General features: G+C 39.9%; 1 protein-coding gene and 1 pseudogene across 2 annotated transcripts in view; one reads left to right on the top strand and one right to left on the bottom strand.

Moving 5' to 3' along the window:
- Positions 1-3439: 3439 nt before the first annotated feature.
- The window catches only part of PPP6C (protein phosphatase 6, catalytic subunit), a 47861-nt gene continuing 32104 nt past the window's right edge, over positions 3440-19196 (bottom strand). The window contains exons 3-7 of one of the 2 annotated variants that reach the window (XM_011931384.1): positions 17309-17374; positions 15036-15177; positions 10957-11036; positions 10584-10793; positions 3440-6703 (exon numbers count right to left, since the gene is read on the bottom strand). In XM_011931384.1, coding sequence (XP_011786774.1) covers positions 6455-6703; positions 10584-10793; positions 10957-11036; positions 15036-15177; positions 17309-17374 — 747 coding nt within the window. In that variant the 3' untranslated portion in view covers positions 3440-6454. The remainder of the gene's footprint in view (positions 6704-10583; positions 10794-10956; positions 11037-15035; positions 15178-17308; positions 17375-19196) is intronic. The other variant, XM_011931385.1, reaches the window with a different exon arrangement.
- On the top strand, positions 7241-8790 carry LOC105504098 (annotated as a pseudogene).

The raw sequence follows: 19196 nt of genomic DNA, 5'->3' as shown, positions 1-19196 counted from the left end.
CTCGCGCCTCTGCCAGGCTTGCCGCGGGGCCCGCCTTCTCCGCGCCTCTCCTCGGCTCCCATTGGCTAGTTCAGTAGTGTGGACGGAAACCTGTCAGTCTATTGGACGCTCGGCCCATCACATCCCGCGCTGCCCACCCAGAGGTTTGGTTGAGACTGCAGGTGGCGGCGGAGGTGCCTTAGAGATTGCTAGCAGGGCCGGAGGAGACACGAGCGCCACCAAGCGCCGAAAAATAGGAACTGCACCCCCGGCGCCAGACACCTGCCCCAGGTTCTCCTGGCTTTGCGTCCTGCATCCCACACACCTGCTGGCGCCCCTCCACCTCTGCACCACGCCAGGACCGAAAACAAACCCTGAAATCTCCCAGTTTCCTCTAGCAGGTGAGACAGTGAGGCAACTCTCACAAACGTGTTTCCTTTTAAGCCACCTCGAATGCGATCCTTGTCCCTACATCTTGCTGAAATTGTCTCACAGCTCACAGCTACCCTTCAAAAAGGACCCAGCCAGAAAACTGTAAGAATCCACCAAAATAAAGCATGGCTGGGATGCTCAATCCTCTGCAGAAAATATCACTAGCTTGGGTGCAGGCTTTTAAGAAAGCAAGATTTTTTTAAATTACCATGAAAGAAAAATCAGTACTGCAAACAGAACCAATGCCATACTAAAAGCAACGTGTTCCATTTTGAAAGGCCTGGACAAGGCCAGGCGCGGTGGCTCAAGCCTGTAATCCCAGCACTTTGGGAGGCCGAGACGGGCGGATCACGAGGTCGAGACCATCCTGGCTAAAGGTGAAACCCCGTCTCTACTAAAAAATACAAAAAGCTAGCCGGGCGAGGTGGTGGGTGCCTGTAGTCCCAGTTACTCGGGAGGCTGAGGCAGGAGGCTGAGGCAGGAGAATGGCCTAAACCCGGGAGGCGGAGCTTGCAGTGAGCTGAGATCCGGCCACTGCACTCCAGCCCGGGCAACAGAGCGAGACTCCGTCTCAAAAAAAAAAAAAGAAAAAAAGAAAGGCCTGGACAAATTTAATCCCTGAATGTAAGCCGACCATCCTGATTCTGTGACCATTGCAAGTTCTACACCAAGTAATCAATTTTAAAATAAAATTTACTGTATTTTTTGACAGACAAACATGCAAAACTGCCTTTCATAAGCATAGTTACCCATCGTCTTCTGCTTTAACAAAGCCATCCTTGAAAACAAGACTCAGCTCATTAACGTTATTATAAAATTCTTGAAGGTGGGAAGGCCTCTCTAAATCACTACTCCTGTGTGCAATTGTTTAGTAAATTCGTAGCATCTGTTCAGAGTTGGGAGGCGGCATAAAACTTTCTCTTAAGCCACTTCCATTTTATTAGAACATCTTTTATGCCTCAATAATATGACAGCCTCGAGTAGTACATGTCAACACTGGGGTGGGGAAAATCTCTCATTGATCTCCATAAATGGCAAACATTAGGATACTAGTTTTTCATAAAACCAAATGTATTTGGTGTAAAGAGCTGTCTTTTCTTCTGAGATGGTCCTACCTACATCTTTAATGGTAAAATGACTTTCCATTTATGAAGTAATACTGATGGTAAATTGTAGCAGGATTTGAAAAACTGCTTTGACAAAGAAAAAATGTCAAATCTCTGTTGGCCCCCCAAATTAGTATTTCATGTAATCCTAGTCACAGAACCACAAATCAGCTCAATCTCAACCAACAGTTTCCACCCGTATTATCAAGCCAGAGGAAAGAACTCCAGAATAATTTGTGTCAGACGAAGGGGGATCATCAACTCACTGGGGAAGTAATCTTGAAATCCATTTATTACATTCCTTATTAAAAAACCATTGCCTGCTTTTTAGCATCTTTCATAACTGACCAATCCTCACTGGTATATATCAGATATTGTTAATAGAACAGAAGCTATTCATTTCTTACGCCTTCCCAAAAAGGATCCTCAAGTCTTCACATTGTGTCCAAGTGATCTCTGGTTGTTTTTACTCTGTAAGACACAAATCCCATCATTCCAGACCACATTTAATTCACACTTCCTCTGTATTTTCGCCAATTACTCCATCCTACATCGAACATTTCCTTCTCCAGATGTGTTGTACTTACAAAATCTACACTATGTTAGCAATTACACATTGCCTTGGATTATTCTTCCCAACTACAATGAATTTGAACAAATAGCCTATGAGTATGAGCCCTTAATAAAAAGCAGCTTTGGACCAGATACTGGGTGCTTTGTGTATGCTATTTTTAATACTGAGATTAACCCTGTCTGATACTCTCTTATTTTAGACACAGAAATTTAAGATTCAGAAAATTCAATTTGTTCAGGGTCACACAGCTACAATAACCAATATTGCTTAAAATAGAGGGCTAAAGATGTACTCTGGTGTGCCCTCTAGGGATTCAAGTTCCAGCTCTCCTGTGCAACCTTCAACAAGTCACTTATCCTCTCTAAGCCTATTTCCTCATCTGGGGAAAAAAGTTCTAGAGAAGAATGAACAAAATTATTTTTTTTAAAAGTTTGAGCTGGGCACAGAATCTTATGCTTGTAATCCCAGTACTTTGGAAGGCCGAGATAGGAGGATCTCTTCAGCCAGGAGTTCAAGACTAGCCTGGGCAACATAGGGAGACCCCCCCTCTACCAAGAAAAAAAAAAAATAAAGGTAATATAGTTATAGACCCATAGCAAGGGCATCACAAAATAAAGAACGTAACAATTTAGCTACATTTGCTTAATACAGGTTAGTTGCTATTACTGCATGGCAGAGCTGGGGTTATAACCTAGATCTGATCCCAAAGCCTGTGCTATTCCATAATGCCTCCATGCAGTCTTTTATAACCCACCATTTATATACAAAAGCAGAGTGCTGCTGAGAATAGTGGGTGCCTAGGGATTGAGTGGAATATACTTATGTAGTATTTTTGTTGACAACACAAATCTATTAATGCCACTCATTTTTGAATTAAGAAAACATTTGAATGTCTAAGCCAGCATAAGCCTACTCTCATGAGGGTAAAGGCACAAATTCACCAAGAAGTTGATGGAGAAATAGAAAACTAACAGGAGGGGAATGCAGAACCAACCTTCCCCAAGCATCTAGTGTGTGTCTGGCATCATACTAGGGGACTTTCCAAATGTTTCTTTTTGGTTTACTATTGTGTATTTCGTCAGCATCACTGCACACTGTAAATACACAATTTAAAGAGTTGTAATGATCTCATGAAGCATAGTTCTGGGCACTGGATCGAAGTTGTAACAATAAACATTGCCTTTAAAGAGTTGGAACACTTAGCTCAGAGTCAAATGCAAAACAAAACAAAAAAAAGGTTTCACTTTTGTTTACCAGTCAAGCAACCAAGTGGAGGAATAAGCATTTTTTAATTTCTTATATAAAATGCTAACTTCTTGTCAGGACATACTACAGACTATGCATTAAATTTTTTGACAAACTTCCTATAATCTTTTTATTAATTTACACTGAGGGAATGTAGCACCTTTCACCCGAAGAACTGAAGGTGCTTTACAAACATTAGCATTTAAAAAACAATTACATTTAAAAATCTGGATTCTTGCCGTTAAATCTCTTCGACTCCAGATACACAATTTCCTGGAAGCTGATGGAAAGCAATTCTATTTCTGACAATGAAAGAAGCTCAGAAAGAGTCCTGATTTACTTTCACAGTACAGGCATTTTCCAAAACCTGGTGCTGGGCTTACAAAGCAAACACACACAAATCTTAATGCAATGAACAATATTTCAAACCTTATTTCCCAAAGCAAAACCTAGGGCTTAAGACGTCAAAATCTTCCAACAGTTCTAGACATCCCGACAGAATAGGAGCTGATGCAAGTTGCATATGAGATATACTATTGATCCAGGCATTTTAGGATCACACTCAAATAAAGTAGTGAAACTTTTTAGGGAAACACATTAACTTATAAAAAGCTAGCCAAGAGCATATCGGCCAAATGAGGAAAGGGAGTAAATGGCAATTCAAAGTAGACAGTTCTCACTAGAGCCTAGGGCACTTTATTAGAAACCAAGTATATCATAGGCAAATAAAAATAGTTCTTACCCCCATTGATACAACATAAGAGATTTTACATTCAGCCTAGATACAGGGAGTAACAAATCCTCCTGCCCATAAATCTGTGACTTGTAAGTATCTTCCACCACATGATTACTCTATATAGTACATATAGTACATAGCCCTTATTTATTGGAGGGATCCAAAATATTCCTTGTAGGCTCACAAAGTCCAATACATTAGCTCTCTCTTCCCTTTACACATCTAATAGTAAAAACTCTTTTTTCCATGCAAAAAGCCATTATTCAGTTGAAGAGAAATCAGGCAAAACAGAGATGGCAGTTAAGGAATGGAGAGAATATTATTGGCACGTGCCCAACTAGTGACAAACAAATGCAGTACACGATGACTTAAAAATAAAAGTCACATTATAGGGATAACAAAAACAACTACATCAATCTAAGCTAAGGAGTGTCAAACAGGGAGGGCTGGGAGTTACCGGTTCTATTGGTACAACTTAAGTAGAAAGCGAACACTTAAATACAATTTATTGTAACAGGAAAAAAAAAAAAAATACTGCAGAGAGCTGTTCAAAGACCACACCAAGTTGTCTGCATCATTAATTTCCAGTGTTTCACAATTAGTAAAATACATAGCTACATATCCCTGTAAGATAAAAATACCTTTCCACCTGAATTACACTGGTGTCAGGGCAGTAACACGAAGTTACTGACCCAACATTAGTTCAAGTGTGTGCAGCAAATGTCTTAGCCACCTCTTTCATATAGCTATATAATTAAAAACTATGTAAGGAGCTGGTGGTTTGAGGGAAAAAAATAAAATCAAAACAGTATTGTGCTCATTTAATAAAAGAAAACCCTGATGAAAAATTATATGCCAAGAAGCTTAGACTATAAAGATTTTTATTGCATTTTTAGGTAACCTGGAAGTTCTTATCCTGAAGGGGAAAAGTTGGTTTTCAAAACTACCTGAACAGATGCTAAAGTGCTTTATTAATTGGCTGGCTTCACAAGTATTTCCTGGAATGACAAAAATTAATTATAGTAAAGGGATACCAACTATTTCACAAAATGGTGCATTCCAACATCATTTATGACTACAGTCATAAGAGATACTGGAATACTTGTCCTTGTTAAGTGGACAGTTGCATATTAAGAACTGATCATCACAACCCTTTGGATATTCAAATTACTTACACAAAGCTGAAATACGGAATCACAGATCTTTGCAAAAAAGAACAACTTGTTTCTTTTTCTACACTTTAAATAATCTGCTTCAGATTACAGTTCACAAATACAAGAGTCCTGACTTTTCAACCTTTCCAGTTGCAGCTTAAAAATGAACACTTTCTAAAAGTTAAGGTCAAGTGTTACAGCAAGAGAAGAATGATTCCTATTGAAAAGTACATAGATTTTAGTTAATAATACTCATGATAGATTGTAAACTGGATTGATCACATTCTACTCAACTGGTATCAAATTAACACATCAGCATTACAAGTATTAAATGTTTTTCTATTACTATAGAGGATATAAACCAAAACATTAATATGGCAGTTATGTTCTTCAGGCACAGTTTAGTGATTTTTTTAAAAAATAAATACTATTGAATTTCAATTGAAGTTTTAAACTCAATAACCAAAGGGTCAAGAACTCTGATTAGGAAAAAAGAAAAGATAACTTTACACTAACAATGTAAGCTGTTTAAAATTTCTAACACTTAACCTATCTTTTATTTAAGATTACTTTATTAAAAATACAAGGAATCTGAAAAAAGATCAATACAATTATCTTAATGTACAAAGTCATAAGCTGTAGCAGTTTTTAACTAAAATTTAAAAACACAACAAGGAGGGCAGCCCTTTAGACCAATTTATTTTATATCCATTTAAAATATCATCCAACAAAGGACAATGAAGTTTACATCTGGGACAGGTATACATAACTTGAGGCATTTGGAGTCCATCGTGCCCACTGAATAACAACTTTGCTGCTGAAATTTCTTAAAACTTACCAAACTAAAACAAAAGGCTGAATGATACAAAAAGGAGGAGTATTTAGGTGTAATCTGTCAATTGGCTTTTAAAAAAAGGAAACACATCCTGTTTCCCAGACCAGTAAATAAGCAAGAGCTACATGCAGCAGTGTGAGTATGAAGACATTTCTCAAGTCTTCTCAAATGAGTCCAGGGTGGGGATGGGATGGGGGGAAAATTGATAGAAAAACTTTGCTATAGACACCACAACAAACAATAAATTTAGATAATTTAAAATTAAAAAAAAAAAGGCAAGAGGCAGCATTTCAGCAGCAAAGTGCTCAATAAAAAGTATATTGTAGAGGGTAATACAAGAAAATTGGGGTAAGAAGAGGGCAGAAAAATGGGTCAGCAGCATGGGTGAAGGCCTCAAAGGAAATACGGCGTTGTCGTTCTGGGAGGAATAACACGTTCTGAATCTGGAACTGCCCGGAATAACTTTGGTTCTCTTGTATTTACATCTTTGAAGACCATGATCGAAGCAATATTTCCACAACGATAGCAGTAATTAGGAGCAGACCATACTGTCACCAGCTTCTCATCAAACATAAATTTATAGCCTTCGTGCACTAGTTGATGTGCTCTGCAGATGAGTTTTAAGTTGTTGATATGAACAAACTGCAATTTAGAAAGACACTGTAAGTATTTAGCACTTAAAAAACAATCACCCTACATACGTAAGAAAATAATCATTTAAATACCAAATCCTATTACTACTAAATGCATCATGAGTATAGAACCCACTCTATAATTATCCCCAACAATTTAATAAGTTTAGGCAAAGAGAGCAATTTTGGCCTGAGTCAACTACACAGCTATAGAGACTGTATAGCTACATAGTTAGAAATTTCTGGAAGAAAAAGCATTCAATAGGTACTATGAATCAAAATTTTGTGTTTTCTGATTTAGTAATAAAGATATTACTATCAGTATCTACAATTTACTGAAAGTTTAGTATGTGTAGATGTTGCAATAATTCTGAAAGAGATTATTCTTTTGCAACTTAAGGAAACAAAAGCTCAGACTAGATAAATAACTTATCTAAATTAAGATGCACTGATACAGGATCAGACTCTAGTTTTCTGACTTCATTATGATGCTGGAGCGCTTCCCAATATAAAGTTGTGTGTGTGTGTGTGTGTGTGTGTATTTAGTTGAAAACAGTTAAAGTTCAAAGTATTGCCTATCTTGAAGATGGTGGGTTAGCATCACAAAGCGGTTAGCATTGAGTCTCTGGACCGACTTCGATTCCAGTCTCTGCAGCAGCAGTGATCACTTAGTGAAGAATGCTTAGGGTAGTTGGCCAGGATCCTGAATATCAGAATCTTCAGCAGCAGCTCCCACCAGGACTTATCTCAGAAAACTGCTGACTGCCTGGGTCTGGAGCTCGGCAAGGTAGTGACTAAGAAATTTAGCAACTAGGAGACCTGTGTGGAAATTGGCGAAAGTGTACGTGGAGAGAATGTCTACATCATTTGGAGTGGTTGTGGTGAAATCAACAATAATTTAATGGCACCTTTAATCATGATTAATACCTGCAAGATTGTTTCAGCCAGCCAGCTTACTGCAGTCATCCCATGTTTCCCTTATGCCCAGCAGGATAAGAAAGACAAGAGTCGGGTAACAATCTCAGCCAAGCTTGTTGCAAATATGCTATCTGTAGCAGGTGCAGATCATATTATCACCATGGACCTACATGCTTCTCAAATTCAGGGTTTTTTTGATATCCCAGTGAACTACTTGTATGCAGACCTAGGTCCTGAAGTGGATAAGGGAGAATATCTCTGAGCGGAAGAACTGCACTATTGTCTCATCTGATGCTGGTGGAGCTAAGGGAGTGAACTCCATAGAAGACAGGCTGAATGTGGACTTTGCCTTGATTCACAAAGAAGGCCAATTAAGTGGATCGCATGGTGCTTGTGGGAGATGTGAAGGATCTGGTGGCCATCCTTGTGGATGACATGGTTGACACTTGTGGCACAATCTGCCATGCAGCTGACAAACTTCTCTTAGCTGGAGTCACCAGAGTTTATGCTATCTTGATTCACAGTATCTTCTGTGGTCCAGCTATTTCTCACATCAACAACGCATGCTTTAAAGCAGTAGTAGTCACCAATACCATACCCCAGGATGACAAGATGAAGCACTGCTCCAAAATACAGGTGATCGACATCTCTATGATCCTTGCAGAAGCCATCAGGAAAACTCACAATGAAGAATCCGTTTCTTACCTATTCAGTCATGTCCCTTTATAACACAGTTACTTCTGAGGTTTTTTAAGAATAAAATCCACCCCACCCCTTGTTTTCCCTTGGTATTTGATGACAAATTCAGAAGACCCAGCTTACTCCAGTGTAGCTTTCAATATCCCACATCAGGTATATCTGAGCTTATCCGAAATGGAGAAAGACGGGTTGAGATTAACTGCTGGGACTTCCTACCTGCACTGTCTCATTCTGGCTTCCTTGATGATTTTGTGAGTCTGGCAGCTTTAACGAGAGCTCAGCTGTTACAAGATTTCAGACTTTTGAGGATATTGTGTGGGGGTGTCTGACTGTGATTGGAGAAGCTCAGACTACTTTGCATGTGAATGCTTCACGGTTTTCTTTGTTGAGAACAACCAGCAACAAAGCCAACCCATGTGTAAGCAGTTCTCCCCAAGGTCTATGCGAAATTATGGCAAGAGCCCTGGGCAACCCCAAACCTAGTCCCAGTGGCTAAGCACCCTGTAAGGCAGGAACAGGCAGTTGGACTTGAGCAGCCATGGGGTAGGGGGTGGGGGGGTAGTGGAGGAGGGAAGCACCACAGTGCAGCAAATGTTTCTTGGGATGAAGAAGCCTGATTCATCATCATCTGCTTGACTACGTAGCTTGGATTCTCTTTTGTACCTATTCCTTTGATTTGGCTTTACCTTCATCCATCTTGATCCTTTCCTGGCCAAATATCCTCTTGGGCCCAAAGGAACACTGCACCATAGTCTTCTGGAAAGCAAATGTGCTTCCTGCTATGTAATCGCTAATATTCACATTACATGATTTGCTGTAGCTTGATCTTCCTTAGCCTACTACCCCTGTGGCAGTAGGTTTTAGGTGGTCTCATAGTGCCTTTTGATTAATTTAAGTATTTAATTGCCACCTTCCTTCTTTGGATCTACTTGGCATTTCAAATGAACAGAGATTTCTGCTTTTAAAAAAAAAAAAAAAAAAAGCCAGGCGCGGTGGCTCACGCCTGTAATCCCAGCACTTTGGGAGGCCGAGGCGGGCGGATCACAAGATCAAGAGATCGAGACCATCCTGGCTAACACAGTGAAACCCCATCTCTACTAAAAATACAAACAATTAGCCAGGTGGCAGTCGCCTGTAGTCCCAGCTACTCAAGAGGTTGAGGCAGGAGAATAGCATGAACCTGGGAGGCGGAGCTGACAGTGAGCCAAGACCGGTCACTGCACTCCAACCTGGATGACAGAGCAAGACTCCACCTCAAAAAAAAAAAAAAAAAAAAAAGATTGACATAGGCCAGGCGCAATGGCTCACGCCTGTAATCCCAGCACTTTGGGAAACCAAGGTGGGCAAATCACCTGAGGTCAGGACTTCAAGACCAGCCTGACCAACATGGTGAAACCCTGTCTCTACTAAAAATACTAAATCAGCCAGGTGTGTTGGTGCACACCTGTAATCCCAGCTACTCAGAAGGCTGAGACAGGAGAATTGCTTGAACCCAGGAGGCAGAGGTTGCAGTGAGCCGAGATTGCACCATTGCACTCCAGCCTGGGCAATATGAGTGAAATTCTGTCTCAAAAAAAAAAAAAAAGATTGATGTTATTGGCTCTTGTAGAGGAAACTAATAAAAGTGTCTGTATCTGTGTGATTTGAGGTCTTTAAAAAAAAAAAAAAAAAAAGTACTGCCTATCTTGGTCTTGCCATTTTGTTACTTAACTACAGTATTTGAAAGGAAAGGGGCCGGCCAGGCACAGTGGCTCACACTTGTAATACCAGCTCTTTGGGAGACTGAGGCGGGTGGATCACCTGAGGTCAGGAGTTAAAGACCAGCCTAGCCAACATGGTGAAACCCCATCTCTACTAAGAATACAAAAATTAGCCGGGCGTGGTGGCGTACGCCTGTGGTCCCAGCTACTCAGGAGGCTGAGGCAGGAGAATTGCTTGAACCTGGGAGGCGGAGGTTGCAGTGAGCCAAGATCATGCCACTGCACTCCAGCCTGGGTGACAGAGCAAGACTCCATCTCAAAAAAAAAAAAAGGAAAAGAACATTTACTTTATCCACTATTACCAAGTGGATGCTGGAGTAGGTGCTTTCGCTGTGTGATCTTATTTAACCATTAAAAAAAGACATACATTAATAACTAAACTAGAAATTTAATATCCATAGCCACCATATTTTGAGAAAGCTAGACTACAAGTTAGTTATCTAGGGCCACCATAGTTCTCTATGCAGTCCATTAGCAATCTACAAATTACTTTTCCAAAAATGCTGGCTTTACCTCATTTGTGACCTTTGCTCCAAAAAGCCAACCTGCTCCTCGCGGACTGATAGCCCAAGTATCCACATCTTCAGGATCTGACCAAACAAGATCACAAAATGCTCCTTTATGAGGAATTTCCTGATTCCGTTCGATGGTTCGAATTTGATCCAGTGTTTTGATATCAGGAGATAAACCACCATGGACACACAAAATCTGCTCATCTATTAACTAGCAAAAAAGGATAACGAAGAGTTGAACATATAACCTCAGGCATATCTAAATTCATCAATGAATGCTAAAGATATCAACATAATTGAGATGACAACTAGATAAAAATATGCAATGTGTTATTGGCAGGAACATACATGAGACTTTAAAAATAGAAACTTACAGCTGCTACTGTGAGCATGTCAAAAACTTTGGTACAGTATCTCCAGGCATTAGCATTTCCATATTTGGTTTGGCACTCATCTGTGAAAGAAACAGAAGGGTTTTAATTAATGAATCTGCCAATAAAAATAAACAATATATCCAATACTAAAGCAGCCTTCAGTACAACAGAAATTCAGCTTAAACTAGGACAGCAAGATATGACACATATTTAGCCCTACTAGGACCTCCACACAGAGCCAAAAGAACACTACTGACTAACTACATACAGTTATATGTCCCTTAACCATGGGGATACATTCTGAAAAATGCATTGTTAGGTGATTTCGTCATTGTGTGAACATCATCACATATCCTTACTAAACCCAGATGGTCTAGCCTACTACACACCTAAGCAATATGATATAGCCTATTGCTCCTAGGCTATAAACTTGTGAAGCATGTCACTGTACTAAATATTGTAAGGAAATAGTAACACAAGGGTAAGTATTTGTGCAACAGGAATTTTTCAACTCCGTTATATCTACAGGACCACTGTTATATATACAGTCCATCATCGACTGAAATGTCACTATGTGGCACATGACTGTATTTCCTAAGGATGTAGTACTGCTCTTCATTCCTGGAATGGACCTAAGAAGCAGCTGAAATTATTAACCAAAATGTTATCATTAGAAGAGTCAATACAAATTTCACACAACCTGAAGCAAATGTTTTTACAGTTATGTTAATATTAGGTAATTCTGGTAAACAGATAAATTTATTTAAGGAGACCATTCTAGCAGGATAATCAGATCAAACAAATTAGAGGACCCTTAGTTATAGGAACATGAGCAATTCCTAACTCTTCTCAGGGCTAAGTTATCTCTTCTGAGATTTTCTGCAAATTGTCCAACTAAACACTTGAGCTTCAGTGGATCACAACTGAGGACAGATTGCCAGTCAGGTTCTTACAAATTCTCAGTTGAACACCCTTTCTGCTACCTCCATAGCTTTTTGTTTTTGAGACAAAGTCTCACTCTGTTGCCCAAGTTGGAATACAGTGGCGCAATCGGCAGTGGCAAGATCACAGCCTCAACCACCTGGGCTCAAGCGATCCTACCACCTCAGCCTTCCGAATAGCTGGAACTACAGGCATGTGCCACCACACCTGACTAATTTTATTTCTGGTAGAGATGGGGGTCTCCCTATGTTGTCCAGGCTGGTCTTGAACTCTTGAGTTCAAGCAATCCTCCTACCTCAGCCTCCCACAGTGCTGAGATTACAGATGTGAGCCACTATACCCTCCCTGACTGTCTACATAGTTAATAGGGTATACACTTCTTCTGTTAATACTATGGAAGCTCTGCACTTTGACTTCTTCTATAATTTCAGAAAAAAAAAACAAACCTGACATACCACTATTGCCTTAAGTGAAGCTGAAAATGATATAGGAAAGAAGTCTGCAGGTTATGACCACTCCCCAAGATTTTCTCAATTATATATCTATGTGAAGCAAGATTGTTATGTAAACTTGGCATAAGAGAGCCCTAACAATGAGCTCAGGTTGCAGGCAGGGATCTTGAACTTGGCTCTATAGTAACTGCCCAGTATGTGTTTATCAGTGTGAACTGAAGGCCCAGTGTAAAGTTATATAGGGATATCTTATTCCTTTAAAATCAATGTAAGTCTTATAATAACTAAAATTATCTTATTCCTGAGGAGCTGTTAAGCTTAATTTTATTAAACAAAACCATACAACACCACTACAAGAACAGAGCTCTGGGAACAAGAAAGTTCAATACTAGATTTTGTGTTGCTGTCATTTTCCTCAGTCAAGGCACCTTGATTAAAATGTCCTCCTTCCTCACCCCATTTTTTCCCCTTTAGCCCTACATTGATGAAAGCTGGGCGAATTCTGGAGTATAACTGTATATATAAAAACAGTCACATATAAAAAACATATCATATATTAGTCACATACAACTATGCGTTTTATATATTATGCATGTAGCATTAGTTACATATATATAGTAGGTGTGTGTGTTTTGATAACATTAGTTTTAGTATTTTCACTGAGCTTGTATCATAGTATGGTATCCAAAATATTGATTATTTTGCAAAAGAATGCAAAAGTTGTATTTCAATTGGTGTTTATTTTGTGAATGAAAATAAGAAGTAAGTTGTAGAAAGGAGACAATTATCTAACTTTACAAGTATTTAAAAAATTATATAAAAACAATTATCAAAATTTCTCTAATTGATAATGGCAGACAAACTGAAGAGTAAGGGAGTTCAGAGTATCTTTGTTTTGTTTTGTTTTGAGACAGAGTCTCGCTCTGTCACCCAGGCTGGAGTGCAATGGCATAATCTCGGCTCACTGCAACCTCCGCCTCCCAGGTTCAAGCGATTCTCCTGCCTCAGCCTCCCGAGTAGCTGGGACTACAGGCAAGCACCACCATGCCCAGCTAATTTTTGTATTTTTTGTAGAGATGGGGTTTCACCATGTTAGACAGGATGGTCTCAAATCTCCTGAACTCATGATCTGCCTGCCTTGGCCTCCCAAAGTGCTAGGATTACAGGCATGAGCCAACACGCGCAGCCCAGCCTATCTTTATAAGGACAGAAGATAATTCAAAATACAAAATTTAAAACTAAAGGGTTCTGCAATTAATGTTTCCAAATCTCTCAATATCTGCCTTAATTGTGCTCAAGGAAAATCCAAATTCATAATCTTGATAATTATATTTCCTTCAAGGGCGTTCCTAATAAGCGCTCTCTCTCTCTCTCTCTCTGTAACTTTCAACCAAATAAAAGTTTTAGAGAAGTAGCTATTTTGCTTTTTTTTCTTTCTTGAGACATAGTCTCGCTCAGCTGCCCAGATTGGAGTGCAATGGCGCGATCTTGGCTCACTGCAACCTCCGCCTCCTGGGTTCAATCAATTCTCCCTGCCTCAGCCTCCCAAGTAGCTGGGGATTACAGGCCCCCACCACCATGCCCGGCTAACTTTTGTATTTTCAGTAGAGACGGGGTTTAGTTGGTCAGACTGGTCTCAAACTCCTGACCTCGGGTGATCCACCTGCCTCAGCCTCCCAAAGTGCTGGGATTACAGGGGTGAGCCACTGCACCTGGCCTATTTTGCTTTTTATGACTAAGTTCTGCTTCTGATCCCTGAGGTCCTAGCATTCTCTGGAGTGAGCATACAGAGATATATGTAAAAGAATGTGTAACAGCAGCTTAAAAACAACTCTAAAATCCAATGATAGAGAAAAAAACTGATACATCAATAATGGTACATCCATATGGTATATGATTCAGCTATAAACATAACAATAAAGTCAAAAAATCAGGTATGACCCCATTTTAGTGTGTGTTTGTACATATATAAACACACATAAATACACACACACACAAAATAGATGAGAATGGACTCTCCAATTTGTGCAGAACATTCACCTTCAGCAGATTCTAGATTCCCACTCCAAAATATTTTGATTAATAAATCTGTGGTGAGGCCCAGCAATCTACATTTTTGTTTTGTTTTGTTTTGTTTTTTTGAGACGGAGGCTCACTATGTCGCCAGGCTGGAGTGCTATGGCGTGATCTTGGCTCACCATAACCTCCGACTCCTTGGTTCAAGCGATTGTCCTGCCTCAGCCTCCCGAGTAACTGGGATTACATGCATGCACCACCACGCCCAGCTCATTTTTGTATTTTTAGAAGAGATGGCGTTTCACCACATTGGCCAGGATGGTCTCCATCTCCTGACTTTGTGATCCGCCCGCCTCAGCCTCCCAAAGTGCTGTGATTACAGGCGTGAGCCACCGCGCCCAGTCCACAATCTACATTTTTAACGAGAACCCAGGTGATTCCAGCAAGGTAAACTAAGGACTACACTTTGAGGCACAGATCTAGAAAGATGCACACCAAAAAGTTAACAGTAATCTCTCCAGCATAAGATTTTCAATTGTTGGGGAGGAGTAAAGGAGTGAGGATGTGGGGAAAATAATATACATAAAGCATGTGTATGACTTCTGTAGCTTTGTTTTCCAAAGAGGAAAGTAAAATAATATTCAGAATCAGAGAAATAGGAGTTCTTACCATAAAATCCATAGACCTGTGTTATCTGTCTACTCTCATGATTTCCTCGCAAAAGTGTAATACGATCAGGCCATTTAGCCTTTAATGCAAGAAGGTAAGTGAAGGTCTCCAAACTATAGTAACCTCTGTCTACAAAATCACCCTGTGAAGTAAAAGTGTACAGTTACAAACAATACAATAGCCACAATATTCTGTTCAAATTATATCAAACTGCACAAACTCATGGTTCATAACTACAATAAAGAGTTACATACTGAAATATTTGGAAATTTGATTTTAACAAAAATTAAAATAGAAGTAAACAAACTGTTTCTATTAAATGTTTATAGAAACAAGACTTTGGACTCCAGGGAAACCTACAAGAATCTGCTGTGCCATTCTCTCAAGAACTTTCCCTGAAAAACCACCATTTTCTCGCTTTTTTTTTTGAGACAAAGTATCACTCTGTCGCCCAGGCTGGAGTGCAGTTGCGCAATCTCGGCTCACTGCGACCTCCACCTCCTGGGTTCAAGTGATTCTCCTGCCTCGGCCTCCTGAGTAGCTGGGATTACAGGCGCACACCGACACCACACCTGGCTAATTTTTATATTTTTAGCAGAGACGGGGGTTTCACTATGTTGGTCAGGCTGGTCTGAAACTCCTGACCTTGTGATCTGCCCACCTCGGCCTCCCAAAGTGCTGGGATTATAGGCGTGAGCCACTATACCTGGCAAAACCACCATTTTTTTCAATCCTCTATTACCTACATTAGTTGATTTGGTCATCTGTTAATCAGTATTTTTTAAGTAATTTAATTTTTAAAAATTCAATTTTTTTTTTTAAGAGATGGGGGTCTCACTATGCTGCCCAGAGTGGTCTAGAACTCCTGAGCCTAAACAATCATCCCACCTCAGCCTCCAAGTAGCTGGGACTACAGGTGTGCACCACCATGCCCAGATAAAATAACTTTCTATTTTAAGAAATCATTTTAACTATATTGGAAGAGCTGCCTACTTGAAGAAAAAAAAATTTTTTGTAAAAACAAATACTATAATTATAACAGCGTTCTAGGTTCAGTTTTGCATTTAACAACCACATATGATAATATACTATTTACACTTCCCATTAATGTCTGACTTGGGCCAATATTACACCAATAGGAAAACAACTGAAAGAAAAGTGGCCGAGTGCGGTGGCTCATGTCTGTAATCCCAGCAGCTTGGGAGGCCGAGGTGGGCAGATTAGGAGGTCAAGAGATACTGACCATCCTGGCCAACATGGTGAAACCCCATCTCTAGTAAAAATACAAAAATTAGCTGGGCATGGTGGCACGCGCCTGTAATCCCAGCTACTCAGGAGGCTGAGGCAAGAGAATCACTTGAACCCAGGAGGCAGAGGTAGCAATAAGCTGATCACACCTGCACTCCAACCTGGCAACACAGCGAGACTCTGTTTCAAAAAAAAAAAAAAAAAGAATAGGAAAGTGACCCAGAAACTTTCAGAAGGAGATAATGAGAGAAGGATCCAGAAAAAGTTCAAGAGTAACACTACATTCCAAAAGAAAAGCAAACATCTACCTTAATAGCAAATGTATATGTGTGTATATTCATCCATCCATAGATTAACAAGAGATAAAAATGAATGCTTGAAAAGTTTGAATAAATAATAGTCAATTGACGATTTGTGCCTTAAACCAGGGGTTCTGGGTTATTTTTATGCCCACCCATTACTGATAGCTACTACCCAACCCTATCTACAGTGGCTTACTAAGGCAATTAATTAGAGGACATAGTTAAATGTAGAAAAGTACACAATCACCTTGATATGGTTTGGCTGTGTCCCCACCCAAATCTCATCCTGAAATCCCACATGTTGTGGGAGGGACTCGGTGGAAGTAATTGAATCATGGGGGCAAGTCTTTCCTGTGCTGTTCTCATGATAGTAAGTCTCATGAGATCTGATGGTTTTTAAAAACAAGAGTTCCCTGCACAGTCTCTCTCTCTCTTTGCCTGCTGCCATCCATGTAAGATGTGACTTGGTCCTGCCTGCCTTCTGCATGATTATGAGGCCTCTCCAGCCATGTGAAACTGTAAGTCCATTAAACCTCTTTCTTTTATACATTGCCCAGTCTCGGGTATGTCTTTATCGGCAGCATGAAAATGGACTAATACACACCTTTTCATACACTGAAATGGGGACTGTCACATGGCAAAAAATTATTATGCAATTTACATTTAATAAGTCAGATCCTTTCCATGTTAAACAAGCACTTGATATCAGTGGTGTTTACATACCATAAATATGTAGTTTGTGTCAGGAACCTGACCTCCAGTTCTGAACAGTTCACAAAGGTCATAAAACTACAAAAGAAATGCAATATATGCTGATTACAAATTACTGTTAAGAAGCAAAACAACAAAACTGAGAGTGAAATGTGTAAAGAAGCAGTTAAGAGGACTCCAAATATTTACATTTTTAAGAAATAAAGTGTAAGCCAAACTGCCAAGCACACAGTTCTCACGACTAAAAAAAGCACTAAATAAAGCTCACAGTTACCATAAAACCACTACTAGATCATTATCACAGGCTTCCCTTTCTCATTTTCTTTCATACATCTCCCCATCTATCTCTTGAGAATTCTGACATCCTTTATAAATTGTCTAATTTCTCAGTAAGCTAATTTAACAGCCAACCCAAATTCTGTATCTATTTTAATGAGACAAAAGATTAAGGAAACAAGTGGGTATCTCTTTTTCTTCCAAACTGAACTTACATGACACTTCACAGTGTCATACAGAGATATTCACACATTCTACAGTTAAGAGTCATGTACCCTCAGGCTCCACAGCCATGCAGTCTCTTCTCAATGATCAGTTAAAAAAAAAAAATTACATATTTCATCATTTTTTGTTTCTTTTTTAAGACAGGGTCTGGCTCTGTTACCCAGGCAGGAATGGAGTGATGCAATCATAACTCACTGCCGCCTCAAACTCCTGGGTTCAAGTGATCCTCCTACCGTGCCCTCCTCAATAGCTAGGAGCACAGTTACACACCACCATGCCTGGCAAATTTTTATAGAGACAGGGCCTCGCTCTTTTGCCCAAGCTAGTCTCAAACTACTGGCTTCAGGCAATTCTCCCACCTCAGCCTCCCAAAATGCTGGGACTACAAGTGCGAGCTATGACACCCAATCATATATATTTTTTTATTTTTCAGACAGAGTCTCACTCTGTCGCCCAGGCTGGAGTGCAGTGGCCATCTCAGCTCACTGCAAGCTCTTCCTCCCAGGTTCACGCCATTCTCCTGCCTCAACCTCCCAAGTAGCTGGGACTACAGGCGCCCACCACTACGCCTGGCTTGCTTTTTTTTTTTTTTTTTTTTTGTATTTTTAGTAGAGACAGGGTTTCACCGTGTTAGCCAGGATGGTCTCGATCTCCTGACGTCATGATCCACCCACCTCGGCCTCCCAAAGTGCTGGGATTACAGGTGTAAGCCACTGTGCCCAGCAATACCCAATCATATTTCATCATATTTCTATTTGACTGAAATGTGGTAACTCGCAAATTGTGCATTTGTCAAATTTCAATCAACTCAATTATTATTCTAGCCCTAATTTCCAAAGAAAGCATTACAGTTTTTCTGGAAAAAAAAAAGATTTTGGATTAAGGGAACTGACTACAATACACTGGACCAACTACAACTAACAATTTCTAACACATTCATCTTTTACAGTTGAAATAAAATTATCATTTAAGCTTTAAACACTTAATAGGAATCTTAGTCAAAGTGAAGAAAACTGAAAGTGAAATATTAACTACTGAAAGAAATAAAGTAACACCCTTTATAACAATGTTCCAAAAGTCTAAAAAGTCAGACCAAAAAAAAAAAAAACCTTTAGATAGGTATAAAATGTATCTGTCTTCTGAAAATTAGCTAACAGGCCGGGCTGCTCACACCTGTAATCCCTGAACTTCGGGAGCTCACGCCTGTAATCCCAGCACTTTGGGAGTCCCAGGCAGATGGATCACTTGAGGTCAGGAGTTCCAGACCAGCTTAGCCAACATGGTGAAATCCTATCTCTACTAAAAATACAAAAATTATCCAGGCATGGTGGCCTGCACCTGTAATCCCAGCTACTTGGGTGGCTGAGGCACAAGAATTGCTTGAGCCCAGGAGGCAGAA

This window comes from Colobus angolensis, unplaced genomic scaffold (genome assembly GCF_000951035.1).
Source record: "Colobus angolensis palliatus isolate OR3802 unplaced genomic scaffold, Cang.pa_1.0 Scaffold9, whole genome shotgun sequence".
NCBI classification, from domain to species: Eukaryota; Metazoa; Chordata; class Mammalia; order Primates; family Cercopithecidae; genus Colobus; species Colobus angolensis.
Note: the sequence above shows the minus strand (reverse complement) of the source record. Positions and strands in the feature narration are given on the sequence as shown.